This window comes from Hydra vulgaris, chromosome 07 (genome assembly GCF_038396675.1).
Source record: "Hydra vulgaris chromosome 07, alternate assembly HydraT2T_AEP".
NCBI lineage: Eukaryota > Metazoa > Cnidaria > Hydrozoa > Anthoathecata > Hydridae > Hydra > Hydra vulgaris.
In genome coordinates this window covers 20,771,867-20,789,439 of record NC_088926.1, presented here as the reverse complement: position 1 = coordinate 20,789,439, position 17,573 = coordinate 20,771,867, and the positions used below count along the sequence as shown (strand labels likewise).

Here is a 17,573-nt window from a genome sequence, read left to right as displayed (position 1 = left end):
TTTGCCACTAAAATTAAATGTTCTGACATTGACCACTTTAGAGATGTTGTTCATTGTAATGATATTGGCAGCCTTCTTCAATTTATGGTATCAGCAAGATCTGTCTCCGAGGAATATCTAATTAAGATTGTACTTGATGGTGGAGGTGACTTTCTTAAGATGAGTCTGGGCATTATTAAGTTAGCCCCAGAACCAACCAGTCCTGTCCTAAAGAGTAGTTCTTCCTTCAAAGATTCTGGAGTAAATAAACAGTGGATTATAGCAAACTCTGAAGGAATGCCAGAAACATTAAAAACCTGTTGAAATTCACTAATATTGGTGCTTTTTCCTTTGTCTTGTCTTTTGACATGAAAGTTGCTAACATTCTTTGTTGACTTCAGTCTCATGCTAGCAAACATCCTTGCTGTTGGTGTGATGCAGTCTCTTTAAACCGTGGAAAATGTGGTACACTGAGAACTTTTTGAAGCATCAGAAAGGCTCACCAAGCTTTTGTATATGTATAAAAGTCAAAATCAAAACATATAAGAGTGGAAAGCATAATTTTATTAGAATTCAGATGTTTTAACTATATGATTAAATCCATTATGATATTAAGAGAATCAAATTGTGAAATTATACAGAAGTTTGCTTTGTTGTTCTTGCTTTTTCAATTATTTTGTTAGAAAATACACATTTTTGAAAAAAAACACTTAGAATTGGATGAATTAATAGCTTTTTAGTACTAAGTTTTGAAACTTAGCCAGTATTGAGAAAAACAAAAATGCTAATTTCTCTCATGGACGGTAATTGTTGATTTTAAAATCACAATTACTGTCCATGAGAGAAATTAGCATTTTTGGATTGCAATGTTGTTATTGATTTTTGTTTTTATGTTCAACTAAATATATTTGAGCTATTTGCAGTATAAACTACTTTTAGTTTCGGTCAACTTTATATTATGGATGAAATAAAAGACAATCCCATATTTTGCCTCAATTAAATGAGTGGTTTTCAAATAACAAAAATAAGATATTTATGCAGGATTATGAAAGAGCATTATGTTACACTGCAATATTCATTAAAAATTATTGGCCCTGCAAAAAGTTTCACTTTTGGATAAGTCAGGAACTTCACTGAATTTAAAGCCCATACAAAATGTATGGGTGTTATTAAAGAGAGAACTTTTTTAGGTGTTAAAACCATAATGTTCATTTGAAAGATATGGCTTTAAATTGCATTTTTAAATTAAAATTACTATTGAAACCTGCAACTTTTTTTTTATTTTTGGGTGATTTTATTTACCATGATAAATTTTTTAAATTTACAACAATCAATTTTAAAACAATCATTTGCTTTTTTTTATAATCAAGCTTTTTATTTTAATTATCATAAAAAAATTTACAATCTAATTATTTATTTGTATATAGTTATGAATTTTTTCAGGGAAAGTGTTCATCTAAACAACAAACTTGCAATGAACTTAGAAAAAGCTACTATAATTTTGGACAAAATACTGAAAGATTATAGAAAAGAAGTTGTTCCTATATATAATAGTAAGTATGCTCAGTTGCATGCTTTGAAACTTATAAGTCTAGAATTTATACTAGAAACTATACCAACTTACTACTTAAAGTTTGGGTCAGGGTTGATTACAGAAGGAATCAGTAATATAAATATAGTAAGTAACAATATAAGGATAATATAAGATTAACTAATGTATATAAAAAATGATAACTGGTATGAGAGATGGAGCTGAAAGCGGAGCTGATATTTTAACTAGTGGGGCTTAATGAAACATTCTTTTAAATAAAAACCATCAAAAGAAATCTTTTCATAACTTTATATAAATATGTTGTTTTGGAAAATGCGAAAAAAGCATTCTGCTATAAGTGTTACCATAGTTGCTTAAGTGAGTTATCATCTTTCGTTCTACCTACGAATACACAATCCTTTGTGACTCAACATTCATTAGTGACATCTTTTTAACTGTCCCTGTTAGCATAAAGATTTTTTTTGGTCTATTTTTTTTTCCTCAAATGTAAGTGCTTTAGAATTCTTGTTTATCTTTCTGGTTTTTATGACTTGTGTAGTTTACAGTTTCTTAAGTTTTCATTATGTCAATAATTTTTTTTTGTTTTTCAATGCTCTTCTCTAATTTCTAGTAACTAGTAACCCTGTTAGAAGTGAATTTGTTTTAAAAAAGTTATGGAAATTAGATCCAGAAATAAACTCATTTTCTTTAGCAATAAGTTTGCTGTTTGAAGTTTGTTTTGTTTGGTATACTATTATTTTCCAGATTAAATGTAGAAAGTATGACTTAATTTTATGCAGAAAGTATTTTCAAAATATTTTATGTTTTATCCTAAAAAAAATTTTTTGTTTATTTAGTTGTTTCTGTTTTTTATTTTCAATAGTTATTTAAAAAAATACAGTTCAGTATTTAATTTTTACTTTTCTTTATTTGCAATTATTTTCAATCAATAATTACTTGCACATCAATACCTTTAACTACTAACTGAATACCTTTAATTACTAACTGAATACCTTTACCAAATCAAGTTAGATAAAAATAACACTATCCATTTAACATAACATTCTTTTATAAAATGCATCAACAAACACTTAAACTCTACATGACTTTGCTATACACTACTACAACCATACTCTACAAATTAACAGGTTTACTCTGTACAACTTTAATCTGCATGACCACAACATTAATCTTCATGACCACAACTTTAATCTGCATGGCCACAACTTTAATCTGCATGACCACAACTTTAATCTGCATGACCACAACTTTGCATTACCAGTTACTCTGTTTAGTATGGTAAAATAATAACTTATATATTAATTTTTTTTTTTTTAATTATTAAATGGTGATTACAGGATTATGTATACTTGTATATGTACTTGTTATTTTTGATATGGTTGATTACATATTCGACCCACTCTGGATTTAGACCCCCTTTGGAACAAGATCTTTTGCTTTTTATCTATGTTATTTCTGTCATTTTTCTTTTCTTAATTCTAAGCCCAATTTTTGTCTTATTTTATTCAAGATTGCTAATTAATTGTACAAATGCTAAGAATAAATTTTAGAAATATGCAAAAAATTCTTTTTTTTTTTTTAGGTTTTACAAAAAAAAAATTTGTATTTATAATTTAAAGAATAGATACTAAATCTGCAAAAAAAAAAAAAAAAAAATTGTGTATATTAATGGTGATTAAAATATTCTGTTAATTTTAATTTCTATAATTTCTTTTTGCTACAAAAACTAGAAAATTAATAAATAAGTTGTAAATTTTTGTAACATCTGCTAAATGCCTTAATTTATCTTAATTTATGATATCAACAAAAAATATTGTTAACTTTACAAGTTGCAATTTACTTAAGTTAGAAATTTTAGAGAAGACTTTTGATTTTTTTAATCAAAACATTAAATTGATGTCTTTGTCACTAAATAAATATTTTTTAACCAATTAATTTAATATTCATGCTATTTGGTTCTTAGTTTCTTTGTTTGCTTAATTAATAACTGCACTACCTATGGCACATCTCCTTTTAGAATAGTGGTCTGCAAGAATTAAATGATCTATTTGAATTAGCTGCACTGTGAGTGAGTAATATCAATAAGAAGAATGGGTTAAAAAATCTGTTCACTAGTTGTACTGATTCTTCTCAACTTTTTTTGACAGATTTTTTGAGTAGAGATAAAATCACAATTAGTTTGAGATTTTAAAATAGACATTGTTAACTTTTTTCACACTATAACAGACCACAGAGTGTATAGCATTTTGTTACATATCTTGTTTTATTTTATTTTATTCTAATATTACCCATAATAAAGTATATTTGTATTGTATATAAAGTATAAAATATAGTGTATTGATGCTGATGAGAATTTTTTTTTTTTAAGTTAATATAAAGCTACTTTTTTTTAGACAAACCTGTAACTGTCAAAACAAATCTGCGGATAAATGACATGGTGCCATTGGAAAATATTCCAAAGGTATTTTATTTAATTTGCTTTAATTTAGGTCATTTATTTATTTTTTCACCTTTTATTTAAAATTTATGAATATTTAACTAAGAAAAAAATTATAAAGTTTAAACTTCTTCTGTAAGTTTTTTTTTTTTAATTTCCATTTGCGGTTTTTGTTTTAAGACAAAAAACATTTTTAAGTGTAGACTTAATTTAATTTTTTTTAATTGAAAAACCATGTCTGTAATTTCAATTTATGATTTGTTTAGCTAAAACCTTTTACAACATTTACACTCCTTGTTAAATTGTTTTTTCAAAAAAAAGATTTTTGGTTAAATGTTCAAACTTTTATGTTATGTTGGTTTCTATCTTTATTTAACTTTAGAAGTGATAAAACATTCATTTTATCTTTCATTAGCATTTTAGCTTACATTTTACACTTCGTATGACTTGGGAGGATAAGAGGCTGGCATTTGATGAAAATACCCCCGATTTATATGCTGCATTTGATGAAAAAGTTTCAAACCAAATATGGATTCCAAATATTTACTTTCCTCTTGGTAAAAAAGGTGTATTTCATGACACAATTGCACCTAATGTTTTTGTTCTTATATATGGCAATGGAACAATCAAGTACAGTCAAAGGTGAATATTGTCAATAATGAATTTTTAAATTATTGAAATTTATTTAAACCTTTTTTCTGTACTCTATGTCCTATTATAATTCATTCTTGCTTGGATTACCAATTAAACTTTGTTTCCTTCCTAATTTATGATATATGTTCAATTAAACTTTTTTTTCCTAATCAATTTCTAATTAAACTTTATTCTTCACAAGATTGATTATTAAAGTGCATCAGACTACTGCTCAGGTTAAGTTCATAATGGCTGTCGCAAACATATTTTTTGGTGTTAAGCATTAGTTATGTAAAATATTACAAAAATACAGTTATAACTAATGGGTTTACATAAATCGCAAAATTAAGCATCATTGATATGATATTATTACAAAATTAAAAATCCTTCTTAGTTTTCCTTTGTCTATTAAATTTAAAACTTTAGTTCACTTTTCAGCAGTCACTAAATAGTTTCTGTTGGATTAAATTTCAGAATTTGAGTTAGTTTAAATTTTAGTCAATGGAACTGCTAGTTGACACTTTTCACAGCAAGTAATGCAAGACTTGCAGGTGCAGAAATGCAGATTACCCATAATGCAGAAGAATGCACATTACCCAATTAACTGTGCTTCTTTAAGAACACATGTTTTTAAATGAAAAAGTTTAATTCCTTAGCTGTCATTAAACTCATTAGAAAAGTTTTTGGAATTAGAGCATACAAAAAAGAAGCTGCTGAGATTTTCTGCTAAGGAACCAGTTGCCAGTTACCAAGAAATAAACTAGCACCAACGCTTTGAGTTATTTTGCTCTTTGTATTTTGTTGACTTTCTCCCTTAAATAGCAAAGTTTGATACTTCTCATTCAAACATAGTTTTGATGCTGGTTTGTATAGTTTGCATTGTTTAATAATATTCTATTTAATGAAAGGTATAAAAAAATTTTCCTTTAATCAGTTCCTTTGATAACTCCCTATCATTCCTATACCTAATTGTATTAAAAGATTTCAAATGGTTAACATTCCAATGTTTAAAAGGTGTTTTATTGACTCCAAAATATATATTTTTTTCTATTCTGGGTTGTTTGGTTTAATAAAGTTTTTATTCATTTTGAAGTTTTTGTCATAAAAAACTTCAAAGTAGCTTCTTTATTATGAAATTTTAAGTTTTTCAGCAATCATCAGGTATAAATTACAAAATTAAAAATTTCCAATGGTTTTTCAAAGGTATATATATTTATCCTATATATATGTATACCTATATATATATATATATATATATATATATATATATATATATATATATATATATATATATATATATATATATATATATATATATATATATATATATTTATTTTTATTTTATTTGATAGATTAAAAAAAAAACTTTTTAAACTCTCAGTTGATGTCGCAGCACTCCTCCTATGTTCTACCTATTTGGTTGGAAAGAACAAAAAGGTCAATAAAAAGGTAGAACATGTGAGGCATACTGCTTCATCAACATACAATTAGATAGAACACCCAAGCAATGCTGCTACATCAGCTGACAAATAGGTAGAACATGACTGAGTGCTGCTATATTGGCTGACAAATAAGTAGAATATGTATGGAGTGCTGCTACATTGACTGAGATTTTAGGTTTAGGAATTCAATCTATCAGTAAAAAAAGCTCATCGTACTTGAAAATGCAAAGAATGTAATCTAGCACATGGTGTTGGAAACTCATGAACTTGGGTTTGTGTTAACCTTTCTCCTCAAACATTTGGTGCTGCCAAACAACAACGCCTGTCTTCATGCCATTATTTACAGTTGTTGTATCATTAAAAGGACTTCATAATGTGTTAGAGGTATTCAGCCTACAGGTTGAATTCCTCTAACGCATAGTGAGTTTATTCTGGGAAAACAGCTTTGAGATTGTAACAAGGTGTCTTGCAATGCGTGTTGGTTTATGCTTCCTTTTGCTCCTTGATGTTGCAATTTCATCATCTTAAGTGTATTCGTATGAGTTGGAGTCCATGCTACTTTCAAACTAATCAGGAGGTGCTGAGCTGGTAAATGTGAACAATGTTGCTTTGATTACCATCTTTCACTTGGATAGGTGGATGATCTTGGCACTTGCAGATTTGCCAGTGAAATAACCAACCTGGCCTTTGGACTTTTGAACTGAAATTTGCAGTTTATACAGGTTCTCATTCTCTTGGTTCATTCAGTGCACTAAAGTTTTGTTTTTTTCTGCAGCGCTTGTAGTCTTTCAAAAGTTTTGATAATTTTGCACAAATGACTTGATCAGATACATGTGGAAAGTTCAATGCTCCGTAGGGCTTTAAGCTCAACAAAAATCTGGAGCATGCAACTCTTTTCACTCAAGAATGCTTCGTAAATTGCCACTTTGCCTCTATATGATGGCTCTTGAAACAAGATTAAGTTCTTTATTCAAGTTTCTTACTTCTTCTTAGTGTTAAAAGATCTTATTTTAAACAACATGTTACATTCTACTCACCGACTTAAACAGAAAAGGCCTAAATGTATATATTAAACACGTAACAAATTAAAGAAACTGTTACTGAGTTTTCATATATTTTATTTAAAAACAAGCAATTTAAAATTATAGAAAATAAAAAAAGTAAGACACTAATTAAATATTATATGCACAGTTTTATTTTTGTATATAAAGCACAAATATCAATGTAGCTCACCAAATAATACAAGATCTCTTTCAATTAGGCAATAATAGTGTTGACACAAAATTAAGCTCATTAAAACTTAACTATTTACTTTGAACACCTCACTTATATATCAGTTCATACCACACTGCAAAATAGCTAAAGAAAATTTTACAACTCTGCAGGAGCTTCTCGAAAGCATAATGTTATACAATATTCTGGAAAATTCCAAACAATTCTCTCAGGGCAGTACCACAAGGTTTTTTAGGGGGGTTCATTTGTGTAAAATGAAGAAATTTAGAGTAAAAAATAAATATTGCGTGAAACAAAGACCACTTGGTACAAAAAGGGGGGTCAATTGCACCCAACAACTCCCCCAGAGTACGAGCCTGTCTCTATAATAATATGTAGTAATTAAATTATTTTACAAGTTGGTTTAATGACTTATATTACATACAAATATTATTGAAACAAATATATATTACGTTAAAATGGTTTATATTACATTTCAATTTGGTTTGTGCGTGACCTTTTTCAATATTTTATTGGAGTAAAGGTCATTTTAATCAATAATAGGCAAAAGTTCATCCATTCCTGTTACAGGAAATGATTTTTAAGAATAAAAGTCAAAAAGTCGTCACCTTAATGCATATATTTGTATATGTATATATATATATATATATATATATAAATATATATATATATATATATATATATATATATATATATATATATATATATATATATATATATATATATATATATATATATATATGTATATATATATATATATATATATATATATATATATATATATATATAAATTATGTTAGTGTATTCTACAAAAAGAGTGCTCAATGTTCTAAAAGAACAGAGCAATAATAAAATTTATATATATATATATATATATATATATATATATATATATATATATATATATATATATATATATATATATATATATATATACATATATGTATATATATATATACAAGCGTTATGCATAGAGCAATTTATGTACATTTTAAGCGATTTTATGTAAGCAGTAAACAATTTCAGTTAAGCAACTTTTTATCATTTTTTAACTTTTAAATTGTTCAATAAGCAGTAATATAAAAGAAGTAATTAACATTAAAAAAAGTTACATTAATTTTTGAATGATGGTTATGTAAAAATATTTGTTACAAAAGTTTAAATGACACTATGTTTGATATAAGCACCATATACTAATGAAAAAGCTCAAATGAAATTAAAAGTTTATTCTTTTATTTTATTGCAATGAGTGATTTTTTAAGCTTCAAGCAAAGATCATAAAAACATAATTTAATTCTGATAAGAAATATATGATTTAATTTAAAACTAATTTAATAAAAATATATAATTTTATTCTGATAAAAAAAATATAATTTAGTTTAGATTTTAAAAATATATAATTTAATTTTGGTTTAAAAGATATATTTAAGTTTATTAAAATTAAAATTAATGCTTGGGTTTAACTTGGCTGTCAAATTTATTTAAAAATAATAATAAATATTATTCAATATTGAAGTCTTATTTGTTCTTAAAAAAAATTAGCTCATTTTTATTGCAATTGTTTTTTCGGTTTTCCTTCCTAAACATTTTTTTTTTACTAAAAATTAAATTTTAAATAAATTGTTGCATCAAAAATTTGCATAAAACATATGTTAAACTTTTTATTTTTTATAACGCAAGTTAAATCGCACCGATTATTTTTTTAATAACGATATATACAGCGATATAATTTTAATAATAAACTAATAAACTTTTAATAAATAAAGTAAATAAATTAACGTAATTTTTTTATTTGTTACTCACTAATTTTTTTTAAACAAAAAATCATTTGTAGTTGCAAAGCCGCAATTAGAAATTTAACAAACAATCATTTTAAAAATTCAAAAATTTGACATATTTTAATTCATTAATGCAAATGTCAAATTTGTTAATATCAAACGTTTTTAAAAATGTAATATTAAATTTAATTATTTAATATTAAAAAAAATAAAAGAAATAAACATTCCCCTATAGTAATAATAAAAAGCAAGTTAAATAACATTTAACTCGTTTTGTGGTAATTAATATTATTGCAGTAATTTAATTAATATTATTGCAGTAATTTAAATAATATTATTGCAGTAATTTTAGTAAAAAAGTATTTAAAAAATAAAAGAATAAAGAGAATTTAATGACGTCAGATATCATGTTAAACTAATGCATTAAGCATTTTTTATTTAAAACAAGGCCTGTATATATATATATACAACCCTCGGAATTTGGGTCGGCATTCGGCAATGCCGACCTTGTTTCTATGGTAAGACCTTTGTATCAATTTTTTTTTGCCAACCTGATGCCGACCTTTAAAAGATTGTGGTCAACAAATTATTGCCGACCTCATTTTTCCTAATTCCAAGGGTTGTGTATATATATATATATATATGAATCATTTTATAATTAAATTTTTATTTTAGATTTTAGTAAACAAAAAGTTACGTTTTTTAACTAAAAATGAAAAATAGGAAATTTGACAAGATTTTTTGATTATAATTTATTTTATCTATGTTTTTTTATAAAATGAATATTATTTTTGAAATTTGTATATGATTTTGCTTCGTTTGAGACCCAACATGACATACTTTTGAAAAACTTTTTTTTTTTATATTATTAGGGACCTGTTTGATATATAAGGGCCTTGTGGCACCCGTAAAAATATTTTTTATTCAAAAATTTTTTAAATCCAGTATTATTTTATTATATAAAACACATTTAGGGGTTGTCAGCTGACATTTTCAAAAAAAGTTGTTTTACCACCACCCTAATATATATATATATATATATATATATATATATATATATATATATATATATATATATATATATATATATATATATATATATATATATATATATATATATATATATATCAGTCTTCTCTGTTTGAAATTTAATGCCAGCACACATTAAAAAATTCATTTTTTCTGCCATTTAAATTAATATAAAAATAGCGAAAAGAATGCTTTGAATAAATACTAGATAAAATAATTTAAAAAAAAATTGGTAAAAAAAACTATATTTTATAAAAGTTGAACAAACGATTAAAAAAAAATTTTTGTTGCAATTTAAAACAAAACGGTTTTAATTTTTTGGCATGTGTTTTTTTATGCACTCACCAAAGTTTTTGAAAGCGCGTGTGCAAGCGGGAAAAGACTTGAGCGTACAAGTGCTTGACTTAACGGAGAAGACTGATATATATATATATATATATATATATATATATATATATATATATATGTATTTATATTATATATATATATAAATATATATATATATATATATTTTTTAATTCACCTCCCCAAGGCCAAGAAGGCCACTACAGATGAGGAGGCTACTTGTGGTTATAACCCTTTCCCAACTCTATAACTCCGAAACACAAACCTTGACGAACAAGGCCGCTGTGCGGAGAAATAAATTGAGCGCGGTACTACCAGGGACGTGGTGGGAATCGAACTCGGAACCTCTCGCTTATGAAGCAAGCGCTCTACCACTACACCACTACCGCATATATATAGATAGATATATATATATACATATGTATATATATATACATATGTGTATATATATACATATGTATATATATATACATATGTATATATATATATATATATATATATATATATATATATATATATATATATATATATATATATATATATATTTAGAACCCTTAGATGTTGTCCGAAAGTTTTTTCCATATTTTGTTGACAAAAAGTAAAAATTAAAATGCAAGACCGGAATATTTTTTTTTTAATAATGATAGACTGCCTGCCCCAACCAAACCCTCAGTCGATGTAGCAGCACTCCCTTGCGGGTCAGGCTATTTGTCAGTCGATGTAGCAGCACTCCCTTGCGAGTCAGGCTATTTGTCAGTCGATGTAGCAGCACTCCCTTGCGAGTCAGGCTATTTGTCAGTTGATGTAGCAGCACTCCCTTGCGAGTCAGGCTATAAGATAGTCGATGTAGCAACACTCCGCGCATGATTTACAGTAAAAAAAATAAAAATAAAAACATTTTATTAAAAAAAATAAAAATAAAAACATTTTATTAAAAAAAATAAAAATAAAAACATTTTATTAAAAAAAATAAAAATAAAAACATTGTTTATATTGTTAAAAACATTCAAAATGTTATAAAAACATTCAGAATGTTTTTAAAAACATTCTGGTCAATTAAATTTGCGTTTTTGTGGCTTTTTTAAAAAACGATTAATTTGTAATTAAATTAATGGTTTTTACTTTCGTCCAACACGGAAATGTTGGACGAAAGTCAAAAGTAATTAAAAGTGACGTATGTGTTGGCGTAAGAATCACTTTTTTCCTTCCGCTCTTCCTAAAGCCAACAAACTATAGAACTATATATATATATATATATATATATATATATATATATATATATATATATATATATATATATATATATATATATATATATATATATATATATATATATATATATATATATATATATATATATATGTATATATATATGTATTAATATATATACATATATATATACATATATATATATATATATATATATATATATATATATATATATATATATATATATATATATATATATATATATTTATATATATATATATATGTATACATATATGGTTTTGCTTTAGATTGAGTGTTTTATCTTTTTGTCCAATGACCTATCAGTACTATCCTTTTGATATTCAAGAATGTTTGTTTTTGATAGAAACTTGTAAGTATAACTTTTGTTATATTAAAAAACTTTTCTGTATTTAAGAAATTAATAAAAAAAATTTTTTGTTCTTAATAATAACTAATGATACTCATAATAAATTGCTTGCTCACTGAAGGCAATTTTTTATCTTTAATACACAAAGTAAAAGTTGGTTTATTTGTTCATTTTGATAATAGTGATTAGTTCAATATACTATGTGTTAATTAAATGCTGCAGACAATTCACAAAAATAAAACCAGACAAATTTACTATACCTTATTATACCATCAGGCCTATTTTAATTATAAGATCCTGAAATTTACTTGAAAACAAATGAAAAAAAAATCAAGTTGAGATATCTAGAAGCACTGTACTACTCTCAGGTGCTTAAATCTCATGTTTATGAACTGAGACATCCCTCCCCCACCCACTCACTCTACAATCATAAAAGTAAAGAGGTTATTTAAGAGCCACGGTTTTAAAATAAAAGTTTTTAAATAAGCTTAATGGCTTATGAATTAAACTATAAAAGTTGAAGTACCTTGATTTATATTTTAATATAAAATTATTATAAAATCAGTTGCATAATTTGTTATTAACTAATCATACTATATATCAATAAGCAACTTATTAATGCTCATTCAAGCGTGTTTGATGCAGAACTCTTGGTAGCCATTGCAACTGAGGTAATGGTGAGAAAGAGTTGTAACACTTTTTTTTATTAGAAAATGTGAATGAAAGTCTATGCAAATATATAACTTGTAAACTTCAAACTATGTTAAAACATAAATCAAATTTTACAGTGTAACTTTCACTTAAATATTTCATGGCGATATTTTCTTTAAAAAAAGACATAAAAACGCATGTCATGTTTCTCATGTTTCTGTTTTCTCTTCATGTTACTTTTACTCTTCATGTTACTTTTGCTTATGCAAGCATTGGCATTTGCCTAAAATTTTTAAAAACGAACACATTATTTCAGCAATTTTTTCATTTAATTATGCCAATGATAGTTTTTTATTTATTATAAAAAACACATTTAAAACAAAGAACTATTAGTTAATAAAATTTAAAACACATTTTAAAGACTTTAAAAGTAAACCATTCTAAAACATGATTACTTTTTTCAATAGTGTTACTTTTAAGTAAAATAACTATGCTATTAAATAAAATTATTAAAAATAACTATTGCTATTGAATAAAGCTATTGAATAATTTATAATAATATTGAATAGTAGGTATTGAATAAAGTAAAAATAAAAATAAAATACACTTTGCAATTAAAAGATACCATGCTTGAACATTATGATTCCTTTCTTCTATAGAGTGCTTTTTTTTAAATTTCTTATTTTCCTTAAAGTGAAGTAATGTTTGTACGAGCTTAAAAAATATTTCAGTTTTATAGTAGAATAATAGAGTACTAAAAAAACTGAAAAATTACAAGTCAGAAACAAGTTCTTTATTAATTTTATAACTTTTGTTTCAGTTATTCAATATATAAAAAAATTTTTTGTATTCTCCACAGCTTCAGCATTGCATTTTAAGTTTATAGGGAGTCAACTTTCTCTTCGAAGTTTTTTATTTATTTACATTAGTAATTTTATAAAAGTTGTTTCCGTTTGACATCATGATTTTTTCCAAATATGTTTCTTTTGTTAAGAATACACTATCAAGTAATATTCACAAAATATTCACACTGTAAGACAAAATGTGACCAGTAATGTGGAACAAAAAAAAGCATGTTGTAAATAGTACTTTATTTCTGTAATTTATTAATTAAAAATTACTTTTTCCTAAATTTATACTTTTAGAAAATAATTAAGACAGTACAAATTTAGCAAATCTTTAAAATAATTACTAGAACAGCATAAATTTTGAATAATTGGACCAAAAGTATCTAAATGTGACAATTGTTGTGGAACGGTATTTAACATGATATTATTTTGAAAAGTTTTAAAAAAGTCAAAAAAAATTTTATTTTATTTTCAGTTCCTTTTATTTTAATTTCTTCAACTTTATTTGTTCTTTTATTTGAAATAAATTTAACAAAATTAATAAATTGAGCGAAATTCACTATTTAGTATCAATGGATAACAGTTTACCATCATTAAGTCATTCCATATTAATTATCATTAATTTGCAGACACTTTTCAAATGCATGAAAAATTGTAAATAAAAATTGATTAAATGCAATAAGCATCTTTGATATATCTAACAACTTGTTAACTAGAATAAAAATTATTTGAAAATAAAACTCTATTTGACCTATATGCATATATCTCTTAAATTAGACATTTGCCAATATATATGAAAAAATTAAATAAAGATACGAACGTTGATGTTCATTAAATAAAAAAGAATTTTTGCACCCTGATCTCCTTAATTTTGTTTTATAGCATTTCTTTGCTATTTTATAAAATCTTTTTTTTTTTAAATACTATTAAAATCTTTATTCTGCAGTACACCTAAATGGCTAAAGTGGTTAGCTCTCAACATTACTCATGGAAAACGCCATGGTTCATATCCTCACATTTTAACTTTTTTTCTTTTAATTTTTTTTGATTTTTCAAAATTCAAAATAAAACACTTTTAAAGTTTTATAGTTTTATATTATTATATACCTAACATATTATACTATAATAAATAAAAAGAGAAATAATAAAAAATACTATAATAAATAAGAGGAAGAAAATTTTTAAAATACTTATTTGCCGTTATAAAATTTTTTTGTTTGTTAAATAGTGTTGAAATTTTTATTAAACAGCATGCCTTAGTGGCCAAAGTGGTTAGCTTGCAGTGTTTCTTAAATGCATTACCATAGTTCAAATCCTACCACTGGTCCCTTATTTTATTTTTTTTAAATCTTTTTTGATTTTTTTAAATACAAAATTAAACACTTTTGAAGTTTTTATATATTATATACTATAGCAAAGAAAAGGGAGAAATTTAAAAAAAACTTAAGATCTGAAACTTAAGGGGCGAATTTAAACCCTGGCAAAACGATACCAATAATAGGGCATGTAATAGTAATGCATGTAGGAGAAAAACAAACCATTTTATAAAACTCTTATAAGCTCTACATTTGCAGAAAAGATTCGTATGTTAAATTTTTTGCTCATAAAGTAATTTTTTTATAAATTAATTGTTCTTCCACCATTGACTAAAAAATATTGAAGTAAATAAGGAAAAAGTATATAAATGATTGGTGTGAAATAGATAAGTATAGAAATGGTTGGTTTGGTGAAGACCTGTAAATTGCGTGTCATACATATATATAAATATATATATATATATATATATATATATATATATATATATATATATATATATATATATATATATATATATATATATATATATATATATAAATATATATATATATATATATATATTTATATATATTTATATATATTTATATATATTTATATATATTTATATATATATATTTATATGGTAAAAGTTTAGAAAATGTTGGTGTGTAAAAGATCTGTACTTTAACCTGTACGGTCAACTATTAATAGTAATAATAACATTAATAATCATAAAAACACAAATTTTACCACAAAAACATAAATAGAGGAATTTAAAAATTTTCTTTTAGGATGTAATTTTTTTAATCATTACAAATAAGACAAACTGAATTTTTTAAGTAGAATAATTTCTTCTTTAAAAAAAACACTTAAAAAAGGAGTAAAATAGTCAAAAAATGAAAACTGTTTTTGTTTTTTTAGAAAATTTAGAAATGTCTTTAAGTTTCTTTATTGAGAAATTAAATGTTTTTGTTAAAGTTCTAAAACCTGGTAATTGTTTTTTTACTCTGTTTTTAAAATAAAGATTTTAAATCATTAAAGCTTTCCAAAAGTAGATAACATTTTTCACACTAATTTAAGTCAGATAACATACAAAGTACTATTTTAATTTAAAGTTTTAAAAAAATTATTGGTTCTAATTTAATTTTTGCCTATTTCAGTATTTCCAATATTAAAATACTGGAAATTATCTTTCAATAAAGGTTGTGCATTTTCAAAACTTTGATGTAGTTTACTTGATTACTTAGTTTAAATCAAGTTTTTATATATTTTTTTTTTTTTTTTTTTTGTTTCACTAACATTTTTAATAACTTAATTAACTTTTATGTTTACATTTTGAAGAACAATTGCAGATAAATATCAGGTGTCAAAATTTGTTATGATATGTCTGTTAAGTGTCATAATATATACTCATAGATGCACTCACGGCCGTCTGAGAGAAATTGTAGATGTACTGCAAATTATACTAAAGTATGTTTGTTGTACTTCTAAAAAGGTTTAGAGATGTTATCACCAATAAGTGGTTCAATAGTTGCAAGAACTTGGAAAAAAGTTTTTGAATTACTTTATTGAGATTTTACAATCTGCAATTTTTTTGTTTTTTCAATTTATTAATTTACCTCCCCAAGGCCCAGAAGGCCACTACAGACAAGGAGGCTACTTAATTGTGGTTATAACCCTCTCCGGTTATAACCACAAATTGTGGTTATAACCCTCTCCGGTTATAACCACAACCCTTAATTGTGGTTATAACCCTCCGAAACACAAACCTTGATGAACAAGGCCGCTGCGCGGAGAAACAAGTTAAGCGCGGTACTACCAGGGACGTGGTGGGGATCGAACTCGGAACCTCTCGCTTATGAAGCAAGCGCTCTACCACTACACCACTACCGCAGTGCTAGAAGCACAAATTGCAGATTAATTAGAAATAGTAGTTAAGTTAATTTTAAAAAATAAGGTTCTGGCATTTATAGCAATGTTGTTCTCAAGCTATTTATAACTCAGATGTGAAAAAACTGGAAAAGAAGACTTGGAAATTGTTGAGTTTTTAAAAAAAACTTATGAGCACTTGAAGAAAATTTTAAAGTTATTTTTGTAGTTTTAATTTTAGTATTAATTTTTATGTTATTAAGAAAGTTTTTAACATTTCATCAGTTAGAAAGAAGTTTTTAACATTTCATCAAACTAAAAAGAAATTTCAAATTAATGTTTCATTAAGCTTAAGAAAGTTATGTGAATACAGCTCCTGGTTATACAGGCTTAGACAGGAATGGCATGCGATTGAATGCTATTGCTGACCATGCAAATGATTTTTTTATTAATAACTTGACCACGACTGTTTAGATGTTTTGATGATTTAAACATTTTAGAAATGCGCTGAAAAAAGAAACGCTAAGCTAAACTTAAACAATTAAAAACACTACAGGAAAAAAAAATAGTTCTTTATGAGTAAGAAAAATCTAAACTTTAAAATAAAATTCAAAAAACTCAAACTTGAAGCAAAAATTACTTTTTGTTACGTTTTTAATTGCGCTTGAAATAAGTTACTTTAAAACTTATCTTTTGAAATGTTGTATAAACGTTATGCAAACCGCTTTTACAAATTACTTCTAATGATTGTTTAATAAATGAACAAACTTTATTTAAGTTATTGTAAAGTGAAATTAAATAATTGAAAAGAAAAAAATATAAAGTTTTTATATAGTATAAACATTTTTTTCAAAAAAAGGCAAAAAAAAAAATTTTAATAACAA

General features: G+C 24.9%; 1 protein-coding gene across 2 annotated transcripts in view; it reads left to right on the top strand.

Moving 5' to 3' along the window:
* LOC100211662 (glycine receptor subunit alpha-2) overlaps positions 1–17,573 on the top strand; it is a 60,814-nt gene that overhangs the window by 17,171 nt on the left and 26,070 nt on the right. Inside the window, exons 3-6 of one of the 2 annotated variants that reach the window (XM_065801330.1) lie at positions 1,423–1,532; positions 3,925–3,992; positions 4,384–4,610; positions 11,946–12,028. In XM_065801330.1, the coding sequence (XP_065657402.1) occupies positions 1,423–1,532; positions 3,925–3,992; positions 4,384–4,610; positions 11,946–12,028 (488 nt within the window). The remainder of the gene's footprint in view (positions 1–1,422; positions 1,533–3,924; positions 3,993–4,383; positions 4,611–11,945; positions 12,029–17,573) is intronic. The other variant, XM_065801331.1, reaches the window with a different exon arrangement.